The 22,753-nt window shown below is 61.8% G+C and overlaps 1 protein-coding gene across 1 annotated transcript in view; it reads right to left on the bottom strand.

Annotated features, from left to right (window-relative positions):
- The window catches only part of LOC102982845 (disabled homolog 2-interacting protein), a gene marked incomplete at its 3' end in the record, with an annotated part of 119,789 nt that overhangs the window by 5,980 nt on the left and 91,056 nt on the right, over positions 1-22,753 (bottom strand). Inside the window, exons 4-10 of the mRNA XM_055082154.1 lie at positions 12,345-12,498; positions 10,520-10,618; positions 9,075-9,629; positions 5,819-5,963; positions 5,585-5,729; positions 2,448-2,684; positions 807-1,008 (exon numbers count right to left, since the gene is read on the bottom strand). Coding sequence (XP_054938129.1) covers positions 807-1,008; positions 2,448-2,684; positions 5,585-5,729; positions 5,819-5,963; positions 9,075-9,629; positions 10,520-10,618; positions 12,345-12,498 — 1,537 coding nt within the window. The remainder of the gene's footprint in view (positions 1-806; positions 1,009-2,447; positions 2,685-5,584; positions 5,730-5,818; positions 5,964-9,074; positions 9,630-10,519; positions 10,619-12,344; positions 12,499-22,753) is intronic.

The following is a 22,753-nucleotide window of genomic DNA, read 5'->3' as shown; positions in this document are numbered from 1 at the left end:
GACTTTGCCTGTGTGTGTACTTAACATAGGCACAGATGTATCTAGAAGACTACACACCAGAGCGCCCTGAGTGGTCACCCCTAGGGATGGGACAGGAGTAAGAAGGCCTTCCAGTCCTGGTTCAGCAGTAGCTACTTTTGTAAGATGGTCTCTCAGAGCCCTGGAAAGCAGATGTTCTGGAAGTGGATCCTGGCAGGCCCAGCCCTTGCTGCCAAGAACCTGCTCACTGTGTGAGCTGGGGCTGCTGGGGACAGTGGAAGCCAGGCCACAGTGGCTGCAGCAATGTCAGAGATGTCTAGGGAATAACCGTTTCAACTGATGGCCAAGGGCAATTCTGGAAAGGTTTGCAACTTCCTGCCTGACACGTGGAGGTGTGGCATCTTCAGTCTTCTTTTTCATATCGGTGGCCTTAAAACCCAGAGCAAGGACATTTTCAGAGAAGCAGCTAAACCTGATCACACTTCTCGGAGGTAGAGAGCACACCCTCAGCAGTGGACTCCATCCACTCAATGCCAAGTGTGTGGAGGCACAGCCGAAGCCCCAGTACACAGAGCGGGCTCTCCTGGGCAGGGGCTGCCGCGTGAACGTGGCGCTCCCCACCGAGGAAGTGGGCCCCGCGATCCCCAGCGCGTGCTGACAGGGCCCGGGCTGGACCCTCAGGCTCCGGCGCCCGGCAGCGCTGCTCATCCACACCGCGCAGACGAACCCTCTGAGCTCCTGGCCACCCTGGGAGCTGGAGCAGCCTGAAGCAGCTCTGGTGACCTTCGGCCCGCCCTCCGCCCCATCGCGGCCCGGGGCACAGGCACCTGCTCCAGCTGGCTGACGGCCTCCCAGAGCAGCGAGTGCAAGCTGGAGAGCTCGCGGCCCAGGTCGATGTAGCCCTCGAAGCCGGCCGTGTTGGAGATGGTCTCGGGGTTGGAGATCTCCAGCAGGAAGCGCTGCATGTTGGTCCACTCGTGCTCCAGGAACTGGTTCATGAACGACATGTACTCCTCCTTGCTGCCAAACCTGGAGCCGAGCAGATGCGGTGAGTGCCCTGGGCCCCACCCAGGAGCCCCCCTACGCCACTTACTCCCCAGCCAGCCAATCCACTCTGGCTCAGGGCCCTCATGGCTAAGGCTAGAGACCCTTTCTGGGCCTTTTCTCACAGGACCGGGAAGGTTCCGTGGCCCTCACTCCCCATTCACTGCCGGTCACGATCTCCTTCCTCTTTTCCCCCAAATGGCAATGGCCTGGTGCGCAGACGACTCTCGATACATGCCTGGCCAGGTCTCAATCCATGCCTGGCCAGGTCTCTCTGCTGAACTTTCAGACACATTCCGCCACGGGCACCTCCCCCTTCGTCCTCAGCTCGGCCAGGTCTGCGGTCATCTCCGGCACCCCGAACCTGCGCCCTCCTCCGGGGCTCCCTGCCCCAAGGGGAGACGCCACCACCCAGCAGAGAGCTGCGCGAGGAGCCCGGCCGTGGGCTCCTCCCCGCGCCTCCCCCACCACCGGCCAGGCTGCTGACGTTACCACCTTCTAATCACCCCGTGACCTCGCAGCAGGGCCTCTGGCATCGCCACCTCCTGAGCCCAATACTTCCTCCCCTTTGCCTTTAACAGAAGCGTAACTTTTGCTCTCCTCGCCTGCCAGTCCTGCTCCCTCCACCCCCCGGGCCCCACTGCTGCCAGGCTGAACTCTGCAGGACTCTCCCCCTCCCACCTTGCTCCAAGGCCCTGCCTGGCCTTCAGAAGTCCCTGCTTTCCTCTTGGGTCGCATCTCCCACCTCCCCCGGCCTGGCACTGGATGATTCGGGGACTGCACAGTGCCCGATCCCCCCCGGGTCTGCCCCTCTGCTCCTGCTGCCCTTTGGCCTGACACGCAGCTGCGGGAGAACGCCTCCTAGGAAGCCTCCCTCTCTCCTCTCCCAACAAGCGCAGGGCCCTCCTGCGAGGCCGTGTGCCCACGTCCACCCGCTCTCTCCCCTGCTGTAGGGCTGTCTCCCGGAGGGCGGGCGGGGCCCAGAGGGGCCTCCATCCACACCTCCTGAGAGCGGCTAGACGACCCAGCCCTTCCATTTCCACCCACTCCCTCTAAGGTACAGCGAGAACACTGAAGTGCTTCACTAGCAAAGACGTCCTTGGCAGCCTTAGATAAGGACAACCTGAAACAAGTCGGGTGCCCAGCCACGGGGGTCGGCTTCAGGAGACACAGGCCCTTGTCCCTCAAAGGCATATCCGTCACTCATTTCATGGGAGAATCCTTATGATAAAATGTTCATTCAAAGAAGCAGAAGGAAAAAATACCTTGTCTTCTCACCTTTGAAAATTACGGAAACGTACCACAGCGGCATGTACGTTCCGTAGGGGAGCTGGGGTGTGGGAAGGACTGAGGACGGCAGGGACTGGCCTGTCGCACGGCCCAGCTCTGGGGCCGACCCTGCCGTCGGGGGACATGGCACTCACTTGGCGAAGTTGGCCAGGTTCTGGGTGACCTTGGCGATGAGGGTGAGCGTGCGGGCGGTGCGGTCATCGGGGTACTCCTGCAGCAGGTTGAAGAGTGAGGGAGACATGATGGCCGGGCAGAGGAAGCGCAGGAACAGGGAGGCGCTGATGAGCCGCTCGCTGATGTCCGGCCGGCCGCGGCTGCTGCACTCTTGCCGCCACGAGGCGAACACCTCCTTCAGCTCCCGCGGGAAGACGCTGTGCCGGGACACACGGGGTGGGGGCTGGCCGTCAGGCAGGGCGCCGGGACCGAGGGGGCAGACCCGGTTCTGGGTCCGACGGAACCGAGTTCCAGCCCTGCTCCACCACGAGGGCTGTGTGAGCCGGCACAGGAGAGCACGGGGCAGGCCCAGGAGCAGGGACGCCCAGGCCGCGGTCAGGTGGCTCTCTCCCCGAGGGGCCGAGTGAGATGGGACACAGGCACGGGCGAGCCGGCGATGAGGGCCAGCTCCCAGAGGGCTTCAACCCCTCCCCACATGGCAGGCATCAGGGTCTAGGGGAGAGTGAGGAGAACACAGTAGGAACAGATCACCGCTCCTTGGTTCCCATCCCTGCCTTTTGAGACTTACTCCCTTCACTCAAATAACATTATAGAATTAGATTAGAATCAAGAAGACGGGTGGATCCTAACCACAGGGTGAGGACACAGCTCCCCACTTTCTCAGTGGGGAGGGAAAGGGAGGCAGTGGCCTCCCCAGGCAGACCCGGTGAGTGCAGGCAGTGTTCCGGCACCGGCTGGGGGCTATCTCCTCTGGGCGTCCCCACCCTGCCACAGTGAGGCCCCACCACGCCAAGCTGTAAGTGGCCTTCCTACCTTTTCACCCTAGAAGATGGGCGCTCCCTGAAGCCAGAGTACACCTGGCTCTGTCATTGGCTCAGGCTGCTCTGACCCAGGGCCCGGCCCTCCCTGGGCTTCAGCGTCCTCACTCTCACGCTAAGAACAAGGCCTGGGCTTTCCTGGTGGCGCAGTGGTTGAGAGTCCACCTGCCGATGCAGGGGACGCGGGTTCGTGCCCCGGTCCGGGAAGATCCCCCATGCCGCGGAGCGGCTGGGCCCGTGAGCCACGGCCGCTGAGCCTGCGCGTCCGGAGCCTGTGCTCCGCAACGGGAGAGGCCTCAACAGTGAGAGGCCCGCGTACCGCAAAAAAAAAAAAAAAAAAAAAAGAACAAGGCCTGCCCCGCCGAGCTCACAGAGCCATCTTAAGGCTGGGATCCCCCAAGACTTTAAGAGGCTTTGATCAGCTTGAAAAGCGTATGCCCAACAAGCCCAGCACCCAGCCCAGCAGACTCTGGCAGTGAATATGGCTGAACCAACAAGGACACGGTTAGAGAGGAAGTGAGGGCAGGTGACCTTCAGTGCTGGCCCCTGAAGTACCTGGCACAGGACTGGGCAGGGGGCAGGCATTGAGTGATAACATCTATCAACAGCCTTGTTCAGAACTGAGAGGTGCCCCTGGGCCTCTACAAACGCCAGAAAGAGGAAATAGAAAATCACTGTCCATGGATATGTTTCCCTGTGTCCCACACCCGGTCCGCCCTGGGAACAGGGGGGCAGAGGGTGAAAACACATCCTAGCCCAAGGGTGGGAAGTGTGCTCCAGAGCTCAGGCTCTCTGGCTGCCCCTCTTCCCCTGGTGCCAGGGTTCATTTTCAGCTCAGCCCAGGAGGCCAGGTTGGCCCCAGGTGAGCACCCTGTGCAGCCCTGGGCCAGAGGGACCGGGGCCGGAGGCGCCCACCCCACTGGCTCTGGCCGTTCCCTCTGCCGCGATCCAAGGCTGTCGCTCACCTAGCAGGCCCGCCTCTGCCTGTCCTTTGGGAGCAGCAAAACTTTCCCGCGCCCTCCTGTATGCCCAGGCCCGAGCTGGTGAACGTGCCTGCCCCCAGGGTGCTCACGGTGTGTGCAGGAAACGGACTTGGACACAGGCACAGTCAGGCACTCTGATGGGAGCGGGGCTGTGAGCGAGGGTGCCCAGGAGAGGGGGGCCGACCATATGCGGTGACCTGCAGGAGGGCTGCAGAGGGGAGCCAGATACAGGCCAGGCCAGGAAAGAACACGATCAAAGAAAAGAGGAAGGTATGGCTGGGGGTGGGGGTTGGGAATGGGGTCAGGAGAGCGACCTGGATGGGGACGGGATGCAGGTCCTGAGCTGCAGCAGTGACCGAGGAGGAAACCTTGGCAGCTCCTCCAGTGTGAAAATAAACCCACTGCTCGGGGCTGGCGGCACGGTCCCCTGGACAGTGATGAGGCTGTACTCGGCACCGGGTCAGCCGCCACCAGACATACGTGCCTGGGACGCTAGCCTTGGGGCTAGGCTAGCACTCCTCAGGGGCCCCGGGACTGGTCCTGGCCCTGCCCGCGGTCCTGTATGAGCGGCCGGCTCAGCACACCTCTGCTCCCTTCCGGGGATGCCATGAACCCGCAGACCTCTGTCCCAGTTAAAGCCCAATCCGCCTCCTTTGTCCTCTACAGCCCCAGCAGGAGGCCCACCCAGTGTCCGGGCACCCACACAGGCCCCTGCTGGGCCTGATCACAAGCCTGTGAAGTGAGCACCAGCTCCTACGGACAGGTGAGGAGTCCCAGGTGAAGCCATCCACCCACCCCAGGTGGGTGCCCGAGCAGGGCCTTGTCAGTCTGGCTCCCTGGGCAGCCCCAGCGCCTACAACAGCACCAGCTGGTGCCCACTGTGAAGCACGTGCGATGGACTGCCAGGTCCAAATCTTCACCACTGCACAAACCACGTCCTGCATATATACTCTGGAACACTGCTTACGTCTGAGAGCCCAAAAAGGACCAGGACGGGGGCCTGGCAGCCCAGCAAGCCTCAGCAGGGTCAGGCAGAGGGTGGCTTCCAATCCCAGAGCCCCACACTGAAGCCATGTGAAGTGCGGGCGTGTCCCCTCTCCTCTCCTTATTAAACCTCAGCTCTCCCGTTCGTGAGTTGGGGATGATGGAGGAGAGCCCCTCACAGAGCTGTCCGGCGGGAACAAAGCCCAGCACTCTGTAGGCACCTGCACAGAAGGACACAGAAGGACAGGGGAGACGCAGGGGTGGGGGGCCCTGGGCAGCTGAGGCCGAGAAGGGCACGGAGGCAGCACTGACCAGTAGGAGTTGATGATCTTGCAGAAGGCCAGCTCGCAGCACATCTTGAGGTTGCCCTGGTGCTCGGGGAGGTCAGCGGCCGAGCACTTGCTCGGGTCCACTTCACAGTTCTCATCCGACTCATAAAGCGCTTTGATGAACTCCCCTGCGGCCAGAGGGCAGGAGGGGGCAGTGAGGACCTGGCGAGCCTGCCCCGACTCTGCCCTCTGCCCCCTGCCGGCCCGCACCCCCTACCTAGTGCGTCCTGCAGGTACTTCTGGCCCACCAGCTTGAGGTACTCCTCGATGGCCTTGGTGGCCAGTGTGTTCTCCCGGAAGATGAGGTGCTCGTTGTCTCCACAGCGGTCCACCTCCGACATCATGAGGTCTGTCAGGAAGTCCTGTGGAGCCAGGTGAGGAGAGTGGACCTGAGCAGACCTGACAGGTAGAACCCTAGGGTTCCAGACCCGCTCCCTGGCCAGGAGCCCCTGCTCCTCGAGGCTGCTCCATTGCCAAGCTACTGGTTCCCACCGGTGGGGGCTGCCTGGGAGTGAGGGCAGGGCAGCCTGGTGAGGGGAGACGTCTAGCCATGGCGACAGCGGAGCTGGGTACCGGATCAGGGACGCAAGAGCATGCTGCATGGAGCCGTGGGCCCCCGAATCACAGCCGGACCCGCAGGACTCAAATCCCTGCTCAGCCCTGCCCAGGTCTGGCGGGGTGACGGGAGCAGAACTCCCCCCGCCCAGTGCCATCAGTGTCGAAGAGGACAGATGGGCTGCCCTCTCCCCCTCGTACAAGCAGCTGCCACTGTCCACCCATTGCTCTGGTGGGGTCTCCCACACCAGACACGGGCTCGTTCTGTGCAACCTCACAGGCAAGGATGAGAGAGAGGCAGAGACAGTCCAGCTGCCCCGGAAGGCAGCGAGCCAGTGCTCAGATGGAGAGAGCACCGACCTCGGCTTGGGCGGGAAGGCAGCCCACGAGCCTCAGTCCCAGGCACAGCTTCCCAGCAGACCCCAGGAGGGAGCCTGAGCCCACGCCTTCCCTCCTGACTGCAGGGAGGCTGCACGATGAACCTGCTGCATCATCCAGGTGGAAACTCCTCCCTGGAGCCTGCGCCTCCTCACGCCCACGGCCAGCCTTGTGACTTGGGGGATGGGGGGGAGGACAGGCAGGAGGCAGGAAGTCGGAGACCCGGAGGAGGGTGACAGTGGGGCCAGGGGCCGCCCTGCACAGAGGCGGCAGTGGCCAGTGTGCGCCAGGGCTTCTGGAGCTCTGGAAATTCCACACTCCGATGGGCACAACTCTGCGCCCCTCTGAAATCACAAGCGGCCCTTGAAATACAGAACCGAACCCCGGGCCCCAGAGACCTGGCTGGCTGGCCAACGGAGAGACAGCAGGGGCTGGGGGGAAGCGGCAGTGAGCCTCTCCGGGGACCACACAGCCTGAGGACCCCTTCCCGACCACAGGTGACCTCTAGGGCCCCCTCTCTCAACACACGCAGCAGAGGTAAGTACTGCGTGTACTGCTCTGCTCATGGCCACGGGCTTCCTGAACTCCTAGGGCAAGTGCGAGGCCCAGGTGGGGAAGAGGAGGGGCTCTGCTTAGAGCCAGGACCCAGCAAGGGGGAAGAGGCACAGAGCAGGAAAGTGACCTGTCCAAGGCCACACAGCTACCTGGGCCACATCTGGGCAGAGTCTCTTGTTGCCAGGCCCTGTTCCTCCCCTTGCACTGAGGGGAGAGGGGGACGGCAAGGAGCAGAACGTGCCAGATGCCCCCTCACACAGCCCTCCCCGGGACTGCAGGGCCCTCGTCACGTGCTCTGGAGAGGCATCGCACCCATCAGCTCCCAAGTGGTCAGAGTTCAGACGAACGTCACCCCAGCAGCCCGAGTTCCTTCCTATCCTTCCACCTACTGTTCTCCCCACCTAAGGGCCCACTGGGGGGCTGGAGCCCTGGCTTCCACCTCCTTCCACAATGAGCACCCTGATTCTCCTGTCTCAGCTGTGAGTCTGAGAGCAAAGGTCCCTTCAGATCGGAGTCAGACTCCCAGGCCAGCCCGGCCCTCGGGGGCCACTTACTGAAAGGACAGACACAGAGACAGAGAGGATGCTGCTCCAGCCCCTGCTGCCGCCCTGGAGCTCCCTCTGGAGGCAGGGCTTCCATTCACTTAGTTTCTATCCCCCTTCCCACTGCTAACCAAGAAATTAAGAGACGGTCCCACATGCAGCCTTGCCCAGGCAGGTCGGAGGCTGGGGGGCAGGGGAAGCTGGTCCAACAACGCGGAGGAACCGAGTGCCGGCCCCCACGGGGCCCACACCGGGAAAGCGCCCCTCCCTGGTCCTGCGTTGGTCCCACACCATGAGCCCAACAGGCAGGGGCTCTGAAGGGCCCGAAGGAGGCCAGGGCCTTCCGGGAACAGATAGAGGATAAGGGCCCCGATGGAGCACGTGCCCTGGGCTCTGCCTGCGGACCTGAGGCCCAGCCCCACCCGTGTCTTCCCCGAGCCCAGGCTGAGGGCTCAGGACCTTGACTAGGGCAGTCCCTCACCCCCACCACAGGCCCCAAACCACACCACGTCCAGAGGGCAGAGGCCCAGTTCCCGGGGCCAGCACGCAAGGCCTCTGCAGTGTGGATGGACCCCACGGCCAGCCCTTCTCCACTGCACCCAAGGGAGGGGGCAGGGTGGAGAGGGGGAGGTGTGCCCTCGAGGCCCAGAGAACCACACTCCACTGCGATGGGCAGGTAGGCGATGGGCAGGTAGGCGATGGGCAGGTAGGCGTGCGGAGTCTTCCAGAAGGAGCCTACCTGTCTCCAAAGCCAGGTGGGTGGGGCTGAGGTGTGGCCTGGCAGGGAGAGGCAGGTGAAAGGCGGCGAGAAGAGCGGGGGCCCCTCCAGCCCTGAGGTAGGGCCTGATGGAGGGCTTTAGACGAGCTCTGCTCCTGGGGACTCCGAAGCTGGGCACGGCTGTAGCCGTGGCGGGCTGCCCGTCAAACAGACGGCTGCAATAGTGACTGTGTGTCCCATGTGCGTGAACTGGGAGTGAGGGGGGAGTCTGGGGCTCGGACAGCGGCCTGCACCCTGGCGGTCACCTGTTGGGATGTGTCCCAAACTCAACACCTCACTGGACGTGTGCATCTGGGTCGCTGGGACCCGTGTGCCGGCAGAGGTGGGCCTCGCGGCCTGCTCGCCTCGAGCCTCAGGGAGGGGCCCGCCCTCTGGGGCAGTGGGAGAAGTCCCTAAACCCATTTCCTCACTGCAAGGTGTGCTCCGGTCCACGGGCTCCATACCCGCCTCTGTGATCAGCTCCAACCACGGCGGAGGAGCACGAAGTCCCCACCCTCCACGATGCATCTCTTGGGTTTAGGGAACTCACCTGGCTGTGACCATGCCTCCACCAGAGCTGAAATCCGAGACGTGGACATGGGGACCGGTAGGTAATCCAGCACATGTCACCCAGCCTCCCACGGGGCCACATGAGGTGGGGTCCCGCCTGAGGCCCACACACCTACCTTCACCTTGCCTGTGCTCTGCAGGATGTGCACCAGGGCCGATGCCATCTCCTCCTTGGTCTTGGCGCTGAGGATGGGCTCGAGGGCGGCGCAGAGCCCCAGGTAGTGGTTGGTGATGTGCTCGGCAAACTCCTTGTACATCTCCATGGGCAGGATGGTGATGGTCTGGTAGCGCGCCTTGATGCGGATCATGGGCCCGGGGCCCTTGCCGCTCTTGGGGTTGGGCGTCACCACCGGGTACCACTTCTCCACGAACTGCCGCCCGGCCACGGAGGCGGCGGGCAGGCTGACCAGCCCCAGGTAGCTGTTGCGCTCCTTCTTCTTCTTCTTGTCTGTCTCGCGGTACAGGTGGACGGTGACGGTGCGCAGGGGCGGCAGGTTGTGGAACTCGAAGTGCTCACCCCAAAAGACGTTGTCAGTCTTGAGCTTGCCCGTGGTGCGTGCGTACAGCACGTCGTCCAGGCACAGCTCGCACAGGTACTTCTTCTTGGCCGGCAGGTCCTTGGCCTCAATCACCCACAGCTTCAGGATGTGCTCCACGCGCCGGCTGTTGTCCTGCACACACACACAGGGGGCCCGCGGTGACTGGGGGCCCAGCCGCCTGCCCATCGCCCAGCCCGCAGCGGGGAAGAGCTCTTGGAACCGGGAGGGACCGGGACCTGGGCGAGGGACAGCTCTGGAGTCTGACGGCTGTGGGGCTATGGGGCTGGATCTCTGCTCTGCCTCGCCCTAGCCCACTGACCGTGGGCAAGTGACCATCTAAGTCTCAACTCCCCTTTTTTATTCCCTTGGGAATTAAAACCGAGTACGCAGCAAGTAAGAGGCTAGCACAATGCCTGGCACACGGCAGCCGTTTATTGGCTCCCCTGTAGTTTGCTGGTCTGCAAAGTCACTTAGAGGTAAGACCATCACTCAGGCCCTTCCTTAGTAATGTCACGGCGACCAGGACTCAGCCCAGGCCAAGCTGGCCAGGGAGGCAGACACAGAAGCAAGTGATTACAGTCGGGGTCCCAGGAACCTGCTGGGAGAAGCCTGGGGGCAGTAGGAACATAGGAGGGCACCAGCCTGGGCCAGCGGCGCTCGCCTGGATGAGGGAACAGAAAGCTAAGCTGGACTCAAAGGGATGAGCAGGATTCAGCCAGGGGCGAGAGGATCAAGAGTTCCAGGCAGATGGACACCAGCACCCAAAACCCCAATGCTCAGTTCTCTGGCCCAGCCTCTTCAGTGCGCAGCTTCAAAGGCTGAGGCCCCCGGCACGAGTCAGCCTCTTTCAGAGCCCAGAACTACGGCCTGCTCGGGCCCTGCCTGCACGCAGGCTGCCTGCACCCCCCAAGCCCAGGCCACACCAGAGACCCCTCCGTCTGCTCCCTCACGTCGGCGTCTGTGCTCTGCTCTGAGTCTAGCCTCCACCCCCCATGCTCTGGGGACAGGGGACACAGGCCCACCTTGTTGGGATGCACCGCTCGCCGCAGGTTCTCCATCCACTTATCCCGCTCGGCTGCTGACCGGCAGGAGAAGCACTTGCTTCCCGACGACGTGGTCACCTGTGGGGGACGGGCAGGACAGCGTCACAGGGGAGGGGAAGGCAGCAAGGCGGCGTGATGGAGGACCTCCAGGACTTGGGGGGGTTTCGGCTGCCAGATCTGACCGCACCCCAGCCTCAGGCAGGAGGCAGAACAACGACCCCCCCCATATTTCACATTTGCGGGTGGTGCACCGAGACCTGTGGTCCTAGAGCAAGAGAGTGACAGGAGGGTGGCCCAGCCCCGTGCCAGCTGCTGCCTGGTCCTGGCTCCTCACCCCTGCCTCAGTGCCCTCTGACCACAGGAAAGCATCTTTCTGAGTCCAACCTCATTCTCCTGGAGATGGTGGGAGGCAGAACACGGGCCCCCACGTGAGTCAGAGGGCAAAGCTTCACCCGAGCCTCCCTCTATCGGTGGAGCCACTGGCACCTAGGAGACGACCACGGGTTGGCACGCGGGTCACCTTGGTCCTCAGCTGACACCTGCTGATGATGCTTCTCTTGCCAAGTGACAGTGACAGCAATGGCGGTCACAGAAGGCTAACCTATTTGGGGCCAGACTAGAGAACTGAGAACTGGGCTGTCTGGGTGTGCTGGGCCCTGGGGTTCTGCCGGGAACCCTTACCCTCCCCTCCCTGTCTGACTTGCTCATCTTCTGGTCTCCTCCAGGCAAGCAAGCCCAGCCCAAGCCGTTCCTACCCGTTCCTACCCTGTTCCCGCTGTCCCCAGCACGCCGAGGTCTCTACCGGGGAACCAGACTCCTTATCTAGCCATTCACAGGCTTGCAGAAGCCACAGCACCCCCTGCTGTGGACGAGTGGGCAGGCACCATCTTCAGCCCGCCCCAGGTAGAGAAGTCGGAGGCCAGAAGGAGCCCAGCTGGGCCAGGAGTCCTGAACCAGAAACGGCACCCAGTGGGCACAGGGCTAGGGCACATGCCGGGCACCACCCCACTCTTCCCCTGGAGCTGGGGGTGCCGGGAGGTTGCCCTATTAGTCCCAGGGTCATGCCTCTGTCAGAAAGCTCTCCTAATTATGCAAGGCTGTTGGGGGTGGGAAGCTTCCCAGAAACAGAGGTGGGAAGAGAACATGAATAATTAGAGAAGCAATTAGGAACTCCCAGCAACACCTGCAACATTAGTTACCCTGGTTCTGGCTTGGCCTCAGGCTTGTAGGTTGACCTTTGACATCGTCTTGCCCTCTCTGGGCCTCAGATTCCCCATCTACAGGGAAGCACTGGACAGGTGATCCCCAGTAACAGCCCTGCCAGGTCGGGGGGCTGACCCTCCGCTCTCAAACCTTGGGTCACAGAATGCCGGGGCAGGAAAGATCCTGGCTTTCATGGCGCAGAGGCAGGAACAGGGCCAGAAAAAGGGACACTCCCCACTGCCCTACAATGCACTGGAGTGGTTTTGCAGGAGGGGTGAGCAGGCCTCGAGACGGCTCTGCGGCTTGAGCCATTCCACATACGCCTTGAACTCCTTTCCACCCACTTGGACCTCTTGCACTTCCCAGCATGGGGGACAGTGCTGGTCCGTCTCCAAGGAGGCCACAGAGCAGGCATGAAGCCCCCATCTCCCAGCTCCACTTGGTCTCTTAGGAGGCAAAAGCTATGACAGATTCTGGCTGCTGTCCCAAAGAGCCTGGCCCCTGCGGAGGCAAGGGAGCACTCTAGGAGGGCATCTGGAGGAGACCTGGCCTCGCCGGAAGAGGACACCGGTACCCGCCCCGCCCCCGCAGCAGGACGCACCTCGAAGCAGTAGTCCTGGCCCAGGATGCTGCTGTGCACCGGCTTGATGACCACCTCCTCCTCCATGCTGAGGTCCAGCGCCTCCACCGCGCTGCTGGGGCTGAGCAGGGACTCGTGCGAGCGAGACTCCTTCAGCCTCGGCATCAGATGGGAGCTGGGGGGAGGGCGGCAGGGTGCGTCAGGTCAGGCCTGCCCTGTCCACTCCCTTCCCTTCTCCAGGAAGCCTGCCCAGAACCCCCCAGTTGGAGGCAATCACTCCCCTCAACTCCCATGGTCCTTTCTGTTGTAAGGCAGAGTCGGGGGGAGGGGACATCGTGGTGCTGGAGTCACAGAGGCCAGCCAGTCCCTTTGCCCCAAGGCAGGACTCTGGGTAAGGGGCTCAGCCCCTAAGTAAGCAGCGGGCGGGGGGGGGGGGGCGGCGCGGGGAGGTAAGGATAAGGCCACCACTCAGGAGTTGGAAGTCAGCATTCTGTTGTAAGGCAGAGTCGGGGGGAGGGGACATCGTGGTGCTGGAGTCACAGAGGCCAGCCAGTCCCTTTGCCCCAAGGCAGGACTCTGGGTAAGGGGCTCAGCCCCTAAGTAAGCAGCGGGCGGGGGGGGGGGCGGCGCGGGGAGGTAAGGATAAGGCCACCACTCAGGAGTTGAAAGTCAGCACAGGGTGCAGGGTAGGGCCGGACTTGGCTTCTCAGCAGCCCGAGACCCACAGAGAAGAGCGGACCCGACCCAGGCAGCCTTCTGGGGGTCTGGTGCCTTCCCCATCCCATCCCCTCCCCTCCCCTCTGCTCCAGTCCCCATCCAAGACAGAAGCAGTTGCCCTGTTCCAACATTTGTCCAGGACATCACTGCCGACAGAACCCTTTCTCACACACCATCCCACTCCGCCCACTGGCCCCAGGCAATGCAGGAGCGCCAGGAACTCTGCTGCTCCTTTCTTACAGACAAGGACCGTGAAGGGATGCAGCCATCTCTGCACGGTGCCCAAGAGCTGAGACTCAGACAGGGTCCACAGGCTGGGGTTCGGGGGTCAGGCCAGGGTCAGTGGGTCCAGCACAGGCACAAAGAGCACAGGTAGTTCACTCCACCTGATGCCCAAATGGAGCCTGGACCAGGACTGGCTCTGAGAGACCTGGCCTTGGACCCGGGCTCACTGCTCACCTACTACGTGGCCCTAGACAAGTCACTTCCCCTCTCTGAGCCTCAGTTTCCTCGGCACTTCACGTGGAAAGCACCTTAGATGGCATCTGCTCCGGCGCTTGGTAGAGTCCACCTCAGAAAGGCAAACGTCCCTTTCCAGAGTCAACAGGACACACAGCAGTGCCCCACTGGGGCCCCCTCCCACAGCCAGGGCACAGGAAAAGCCAGAGGACCAGCCAGGCTTGCAAAGACCACCCCGGGACAGAGGCTGGGCAGGCCTTGCCCCTACTCATGTCCACAGTCCAAACACTGGCCTTAGCTCACCCAGACCTCCTCCCCCAACACCCTCTGTCTTTCAGCTCCTGGCCTCCGGGTCCAAGGCTCAGGCCATCATCTCTCCCTGTCTCGCCAAACAAAGACCCTCTCTCAGGTCAGTGAGGCCTGGCAGGACCACCACAGACCTCCCTGTAGGGCACATACACCCCATAACCCATTTCCATAACCACCTGTGGTAAGAGAGCCTGAGGTCCACCATGTGTGGATTCAGGAATCCAGAGATGAGCCGAAGAGACCCTGCCCAGAGGGCTTCACAGGCTGACAGAGGCCACCCCCTAGCCCCATACTTCTCCATGGCAACAGCCCTCCCTGACACGCTGTCCTGTGCTAGGCACTGCATGGGAGTCAGGGCTGGAACTGGGACCCCAGCTCTTGGGGACCTCACAGCCCAACCCAAGAGACCCAGTCGGGCTCCCCCAGCTGCTCCCCCGTGCCCAGCAGGACGCTGGCGCAGAGCAGGGCTCAGATCCCTGGAGCCGAGACAATGCCCTCAGGCAGGACTCCTGAAAGCTCCCAGGGGAGTGGACCAGAGGGAAGCTGTGAGGCAGGCTAAAGTCAGGTTAGAGCCCAGCCACACCTCCCCAGGACGCACTCGAGGCCAGAGGCCACTGGCATGCACAGCGGTGGCGCCTCTGCTCCTCCAGAACCCTCTCTGGGAGACCGCACCGCACACACGCACTGCTGCTGCCACGCCAGGTGCTGACAGGCTTCTCCCCGTGACAAACCCTCCACGTCTGCTCAAACGGCCCACCTCCGTCCCATCACGGCACTGACCGACGTGGTGGCTGGGTCTGCCATCCACTCTGTTGAGATTCCACCCTGGGCCTCCCTCCATACCCCAGTGCAAGGGACGCCCTGCCTCAGTTGCCGGGGAAATCACCCACCTCGGAAGGGCTGAGACCCAGAGCCCCCAGGCCCGCTGTCCAGGGCTGAAAACCCAGCCCACCGATCAAGATCAGGCTGCTTTCTGGCCCAGCCCGGAAAGCCCTGCCAGGTAAGATCCTGGGAGCTGGGGCGGGTGGAGAGGGCACCCAGGAAGTAGTCTACGTAGGGAGGAGCTGGTAGGCTGCGGCACCGCCTCCTGCCTGGGGCACCTGAACGAGCCGGTTGGGGAGAGGAAAGAGAGGCACACTCAGCAGATTGGGCCTGCCCAGGGAGACCCAAGGGGTCCTTCGTTCTACAGCCCAGGAGCCCAGCAGGCCCAGGCCAGACCCCAAAGCAGCCAGACCCTGGAACCTGTGGCTGCAGAACCCTCCTCTTCCTTCCCCACCATCCTGCCCCACAAGCAGGCCCCAACTGGCCCAGGCCTCACTGGGAAGGTTCCTGACAGAATGGAGGACTATGGGAAGCTCATGGCTAAGGCATTCATTCTGGCTGCAGCTGGGCAGCCCTGACCCTCGCCACCTCCCCAGGGATTCTCTAAGTGGGAGGACCTGAAGCAGGGGCCTCACCCACCCCTGTAGCCCAAGCTCACTGCGGGGGGCGGGGGGGTCTAGGGAGGCCCAGTGGCTACTCCTAGATCTCCCAGGTGCTTCTGGGAGTGGAGTTGAGGGCCAGGCTCTGACCACTGCCCTATGATGGGGCAGGGCCAGTGGGCCTGTGCTCTCTGACTCACATACAGACGCATATCCTTCTCGCTCTGCCTGGAGTCCACCTGCCCCCCAGCTCCCCACAAGGCTCGTTGGGGAGAGAAAGGGGCACCTATTCATCAGGCCCTGACATGCAGCTCTGGGCCCAGAGGGGAGCTGGTCTGCTGTGACCCTGCAGGGTGGGACCTCCTGGCAGAGGGGAGTGCTCCTGTGGCAGTGACCGATAAGACAGATGACGGGCTCAGGGAGGGAAAATGGTCACTTGGTCAGTGGACTCAGCAGGCCCACCTCACAGCCTAAGATCCACCTCTTCCAGGAAGCCAGACAGCCCTGTCCCAGGCCCACAGCACAGCACCCCCTAAAACTCCACCGCAGGGACTCCTGCCCCATCAATCACCCACGGCAGGCCTCGACCCAGCCCGCCTCTGCTCCAGCCAGCACTGCTGGGCACTTCCTTTCTCACCTCCAGCTCCTGCCTTCCCAGGCTGGGCCAGAAGCCCATCCCGGGAGGGATCATGCTCCAAGAGGACAGCGAGCGGGCACGGTGTCCCTACCCAGGAAGCTTGGTGGGCACCCACCTCCACTTGGCCAGGGCACCCAGCTGGTCACTTTCAACTGCACACAACTCTACCAGGAACACTCATCTACCCATTTCACAGAAAGGTAAGATGGGCTCAGGGAGCAGCAGTCCCTGCATCTGCCCGAGGCCCCCTGCTGGAAGCAGGACACAGGTTGGTCTGGGAGCCCCGCCCACGGCTGCCCTCCGTGGTGTGGAGGTCTGTGGTCTGACACCATCAGATGCAGGGCCTCTGCTGCCCCGAGGCTGGGGTGGGAGAGAAGCTGGCCCAACACAGCCACTGTGTGGCCTCCCTCAGTGCTCAGCTCAGTCTGTGATGGTACCCCCCGGGGACCTCCTGTGGTATCTGGGGACCAGAACCTCAGTCTTTGGTGAGACGGCACCAAGGAAGACAAGATCCGTCGCAGGGGACCTCTGCTCGTGCAGGTTATCCCCACAGCCCAGGTCTGAGTTACTCCTCACAACAACCCTGCCAGGGACACCACATTGGGTCAGAGAGGCCACAGAACCAGGTCTCACGGCAGTGCCGTGGGCTCCACGCGCCTGGCCCTCCTTACCTGGGCCAGGCTCGCCCTGGGCTGCGCCCGCAGGAAACAGCACACACAGCACTTGGCTGAATCCTCACACGGCTGACAGGAGGACGCCCACCAGCCCCCGGCGAGGCCTGCTGCAGAGAAGGCAGGTGACCTGCCCAGGGTCTCAGCTTCCTCCTGAAGTCACCCCTATTCGCGCCCCAACCCCCCCAGGGGCCCTTTCCTTATCTGAAAGAGAAAGAAGGACTCTGTCTCAAATGGAAATAAATGGTAACACGCACACACTGAAGGGCTGGAGAGCGGGTCTGCAGGGAGAGGCATCCCCCCAGGCGCTGGAGTCGTGAAGAGGGGGTTTCCCATCAAGACCACATGGGCTCAGTTGCAGCCCTGCTGGCCGGGGTCCATCTGCCTGTTCCACCTCACCCTGGGCTCCTCTTCCTCAGGGGTCACGATTCCCTCAGGCAGGCCTCCAGGCACATGCAGTCCCCTCCACCAAGAAATCCCCTTGTCCTATCCAACCTTCAATACCCAGCATCAGAGCCTCTTCTTCCAGGGAGCCTTCCCAGACTCCCAGGGCAGAGAGCGACCTCAAACCCTAATGTCCATTAGGCTGTGCTGGGAAGGCCTGTCACAGAGCTGTCTCCTTACCAGGGAGGGGGCTCCTCGTGGGGAGGGCTGGGTCTGGATCAGCGCTAAGATTCAGAGCCCCAGAGTTCCTGGATCAAAGCCCCAACACCGCAGGAGCTGAGGTCAGCTAAGCCTGGGGGAGGGGGAGGAGGTCAGCTGGGATGAGGACAATCCTCCCTGATCCCTCAGACGCTGTTAGTGGGAGAAGGCACAAAATGACCCAAGCGCCGGTCTTCGGGGAGGCTGCCTGCTCATGGACAGTTCCCAAGAGCAGCACCCTGGTGCTTGCCCAGAATCTCCAAGAAACACCCCTGCTCTTGATTTGTCCAGGTACGGGGCGCTCCCTCCATCTCTCCCAAGGTCAGGGGTTCATCCAACCCTCTGTGGCTGCACCCTCCACCATAGCTGCATCCTCCCGAGACTGTCCCAGACCCAGCTGATGCTCTAGACCTTCAACAGCCCCCCAGTCACTAGAGGCCCCATGTCCCCTGCAGTCCCCCCTTCCTGACCTGGACCAGCTGTTCAGGAGGCCTTTACCTGCGTCCTCCATGCCATGGAATCCTCACACTTCCGGGGAGGGGGGTGGTGCCACGATGCTCAGGTCACAGACAGGAGAGCCAAGGCCACAGGGGAGGGAGGCCTGCCCTGACCTCCTCTGCCTCTGAGAGGTCTTGGTCAGGGCCTGGCGGGCAGTGGAGGAGGGGGGCAGTGCCCTCCCACCGGATGGGCCCCTCTGCCCAACATGGTGTCACTCCTGCCCTCAGCGCTCCCCTCACAGCCTACAGAGAGAATCAAGTCACAGTGCTTCACCCTGGGGTTGAGCCCTCCCCGAAACTCTACCCCTGCCACACCACACCCTGGCAAATGACCTAGACTCTCCTCGCTAGCGGGTCCCAGGCCAGCAGGAACTCCCTCCCTCTGGGGGGACCTCTGTCCAGGCTGTTTCCTGAACCCGTCCCACCCTTCCCTCCACTCTCTGCCCGACAACAGCCTTTCTTCTCAGCGTTCAAAGCCCAGTCCCAGTGCAGCCACATCACACTGTCCCTGGTCTCTCCAGACAGACAAGTGCTCACACCCGGGCCGGGTGGCTGAGCCCCACTCCACACCACTTTCCCACCTGTCTCCTTACCCATTTCTCATGAGAACCCCTCAGGACTGAGGTACCGCGCCTCAGAAAGGCCAGGTGTCGTGCCCAAGATCGCACAGGCAGCAAGTGGCCAAGGGGGACTGGAACCCCATTCAGCAGACTCCAAGCCTAACGCTATTTGCCCAAGCCTCGCCTTCCCATCTCCCCACAGGCGGCCACGCAGGGCCACAGCCAGCTGACCTGCTTGCCGTGACCCGCTCACTCCAGGTCGGGTGGAAGAGCCGCGGGGCTGGCTGGGGTCGGGCAGCCGTGCCCAGGGCCCAGGAGCCCGGGAAATGTGGGCACGCCACAGGCACAGGCGGAGCCACTGTTGGAGATACAGCCAGGCACCAACAGCAGCCCACTGTGAGGGCGGGCAGCAGGAACAACGGGGCATTGTCCTGGCTCCTGGGCCACAGCCTTATCTGATAGCCTTCCAGCCAACCCACGAGCTGTTTTTCAACTCCATCCTTTTTTCTCTTAAAAGGTTAGTGACACAGAAGTTTAGCAAATTCCCTATTATTTCAAGGAGGGAGGAGACCTGAAAATAAAACTTGTGATAATTAAAAAGTCCTAGATGACACAGGGAGGATGTTCCCAGCTACGGGTGGGGTGAGTTGAGAGTGGGATTGGATAGCCTGAAAAGTAAGAGGCTCAGAATCTCCTTCCAAACCTCAAGGGGCAGAGGAGCTGCCATGCCTGCCCCCAGAGGGCGGGGCTGGGGCCAGGAGAGGCCAATTCCAGCTCAGTCACACTGTCCCCAGATGGGCCAGCCTGGTTTGGTTTTAGAGGAGCGGGCACTCTGTCTCTGGAGGCATGCAAGCAGGAGCTGGGGGCTCTCTCTCTTAGATATGTCGAGGAGGCACTGCCCGCGCTGCTTGGGGGCTGCTGGTGTAACAGGCAGGCAGGCAGGCAGGCAGGCAGGCAGCGGAGTAAGCCCCAGGGATGAACACGCAGCCCACACACCTGCCGCTGGCAACGGGCAGGAGGGCAGCAGGCCCTAGCGCCAAGGGTGCCCGGCTGTAGGAGCAAATCTAGTCTCCATTCCCTAGAAGACACACAACCAGGAGTACTTTTAACTCGTGCCACTCTCCAGGACTCAGTTTCCCCGTCTCTAAGCGGGGAGAACTGACATGCCTTCCTCCCAGGGCTGCTGTGAGCGTCAACTGAGACAAGGCAAGGAGGTGCTCGGGGGAGCAGGGGTCGACGCCAGCGACCACACCAGTCACTCATGCCAGCCCCCATCCTCTTCTGTCTGCTCTAGTCACTGCCTCACGCCAGACACCCCTGTAGGAGCACGGGCACAGCTGTGAACGGGGCCAATTAAGGATTGCACACCGGAATCAAGGCTGCCGTTTCTAGGGGAGATGACACTCCTGATGTTTGGGGTAACGAGACAGGGATTTTGCAGGCCATTCTCTGTTCCTTTCCCCTGACCACTCAAATCTCTTACCTTCCCCAGGCCTCAGTTTCCCCCATCTGCAAACAAACTACATCTAGCCAAATGCTCTGGGATGCCTCCAAAAAACGCCCCCCAAAGCAAAAACGCAATAAAAGCCCCTAATTTCTTGAAGTGAAAGGAAGAAAGAGGGTGTCCGTGAGTGGGCAGGAGACCCTGCTGAGGGGGCACTTGAGCCCTTCGGCCTGTGACCCCGAGACCTGGCCTCTCACCTGCACGCCTGTGTGGTCTCAGGCCACTGCCTACAGCCACAACGAGGCCTGGACAGGGCAGAAATCCTGGACAAGGTTGGTGTCCACAGAGGAGGTGCCCACTTGAGGGCTGGCAGAACCCGTGGACTCTGGAGTCAGGTCAGAACATGCCAACCATGTTTCCACCTGTCACAGCCAGGCAGGTCCAGGGAGCTGTGCCCACAGTAGAAGAAGCTGGGTCCCAGGACACAGTCAGGGGGAGGGCGCCGACCTCCTGAGAATCAAGCAGCATGACACAAACAAGGCAGAAAGCGCCCCCCCCCCGCCCCCCGCACACCCAGAACATCCAGCGGAGCCATCTCTTCCCGAGGCCCAGCCTTGCCCTGCTGGCCTGGGAACTGGCTGCTGAGGCCAGCGCTCACTCCTGGCCCCGCTGGGGTCCCAAGGGAGGGGAGAAGAATGCAGCTGCCTGGTGGCCCCCAGGACTCTGGGGAGACAGAGCCTGTCCTTAAAAGGCAGGGAGGTTGGCCGCCCTGCCTGGGAAGGCTTCCTGGGATGACAGGGCCTAGAGGCCTGGTCCCTCTCGGCCCAGGGCTCTCTCAGTCCAAGGCAAAGGGGCAGATCCCAGCAGTGACTAGAACCAGTGTGACCCCACCCGCACACTCACACTGAGCCCTGGGCTGGGAGGTGCCCGGTCTCCTGCCTCACCCTATCCCTGGGAGCCTGTGCCTTCCGACACCACAGGGCTGAGTTGGAAAAGGAGAGTCCACACGCCGACAACCAAGACAGGAGGATAGGTTGGCTCCTCACGTGCCACGGCTACAGCGCAGCCCGAGGCCTGGCTCCAGGGGTGCCCCGTATATGCTGAACGATCGACACTGTGGCAGCTGCTGCTTTCTCACCTGCTGAGCTACTTCAGAGACTGTGACCGAACCCCCAACATGTCAACTCCCCATTAACATAAGGGACCATATACTAACCACCACTATTCCTCCTCCCAGCCACCCGGAATCCCGTCAGCGAAAGCTCCTCGCTGCCTGTTGCTGACTTGGGGAGAGGCCAGGGACATGAGGGGTGCTGCTTCTGGCCACTGAGCTGGAGAGGCGCCCCTCAGCATCCTGACCGTCCCCCATCCCACCCTTTCCGGTATAATTCTGCAGCCTACAGGGAGTTTTCAAAGAACATTCAGGAACACATTTACCTCCCCACATCCCTACATCTTTTTTGGGGGGAGAGGGGAAGGCAAGGGGCACACAGAGAGAGAAGAAACAAAAAACTTTCCATCTATTCCCCCAAGTTATCCTGCAGCCTGAATAATTTCCGGTTTTTAATCAATAGCTGTCAGACTTGTCAAATTACTTTGGGGAGCACAAAGCAGTTTTTAAACATTCATAAACCTCGGCAGAAGAGCAAAGTGCCCTGAATTTTAAAAGAAGAGAATCTGAGGAACATCCACCGACTAGGATGAGATTTGGGCAAATCGAAAGTGAGTTGAGGGCCAAGTGCTCCTGCTGCTGCCGAGCGGGGACAGCTCTCTGTCCCTTGCTGGTCCCCAGGAGAAACCGCCAAGCCCAGCCCGGCCGCTCAGCAAGATCACGGAGAATGACACCCCAAACCCTAAGGTCCCCTCAGCTCCAAGTAAAGCACCCCCAGGCAGGAGCACAGCAGCAGCCCCATCTGGCCCACGGCCTGGCCCTCAGCTCCTCCACTAGAAAGACTCTGGAGAACGGTCAAGGTCCCAGCCGTGCCATCCCTTCCCTGCGAGCTCAGTCTGTGCCGGTCTCCTCCTCACATGTGTGAACACGGCCCGTGCGTCCCCTTGGTCCCACAGATCACACCGCCGAGTGTGGGACTAGTTTCTGACTCGTTCCCCCACCTCCACCCAGGACCATAAATACCAACAGCTACCTCAGGCCCTGGGGACCCGTGACCCAAGTGGGGAAGGATGATGAAATGAAAACAAAGAACGAACTGAAAACCAAGGCTTCCATTCCCCAAGGAAGCAACTTCCCTCTTGCTTATCTAATTCCTCCCAGCTCTCCACCTCCAGGAAGCCCTCCTAGGCTCAGCAGACCCCTCCAAAGAATGACACCTTCTCCCCTCTCACCCCTCCACCCCAGACCCAGGTGCCGTGCCAGGTGGTCTTCCGGTGCTGTGCAAGTCATTCATGTTAGGGTGACAAGGCGATCTGGGGACTGTCCTTCCCCCATCCCTGGGCATTAAGCTTCCTACCTCAACCAAGGACCAGCCACATGTCAACACAGCCCCAGCCCCTGGCACCATGCTGGCTGATGAGTGGTCTAATGTGGTGAGGCCTCCTTCCTTAAAAACAAACACGCATAAACATAAAGTTCTGTGACTTTGGTCAAATTAAATAACCTGCACGTCTCAGTTTCCTTATCTGTAAAATGGGGAGGACATCACCTTTGGTGCTACAGGTGTAACCTGAGACGCAGGGAGCCCTGCCTTACCCCGGGCAGTCTGCCCCTTCCCACCTTGCAGCACTTCTTCTTTAAGTAGGCGCCTCCAAGTCCCCATTTAAGGAGAGACGGGCGCCCTAGGTTCTAGCAGCAATGCCGATCTCCTGTCCCGCCACGACTTAGGACAGGGGGGCTCTGTGGCCTCAGGGAGACGAGGCAAAGACACGAAGGGGAAGGGGCATGGGCCAAGGGAGCACAGACCGTGGGTTGGCCTCTCCTGCACCTCAGTTTTCTCACCTGACAAGTGGGCTGCGCTGCCCTCCTCCCAGAGCCTAATGGAGGTCTGATATGCGAACACCCTCCCACGCCTGGTTTGAGCTAATCCAGCGCCCCAGTATATAGTTACTGAGTGCCTCC

The sequence above is a fragment of the Physeter macrocephalus genome, unplaced genomic scaffold (genome assembly GCF_002837175.3).
Source record: "Physeter macrocephalus isolate SW-GA unplaced genomic scaffold, ASM283717v5 random_26, whole genome shotgun sequence".
Classification (NCBI taxonomy): Eukaryota; Metazoa; Chordata; class Mammalia; order Artiodactyla; family Physeteridae; genus Physeter; species Physeter macrocephalus.
Note: the sequence above shows the minus strand (reverse complement) of the source record. Positions and strands in the feature narration are given on the sequence as shown.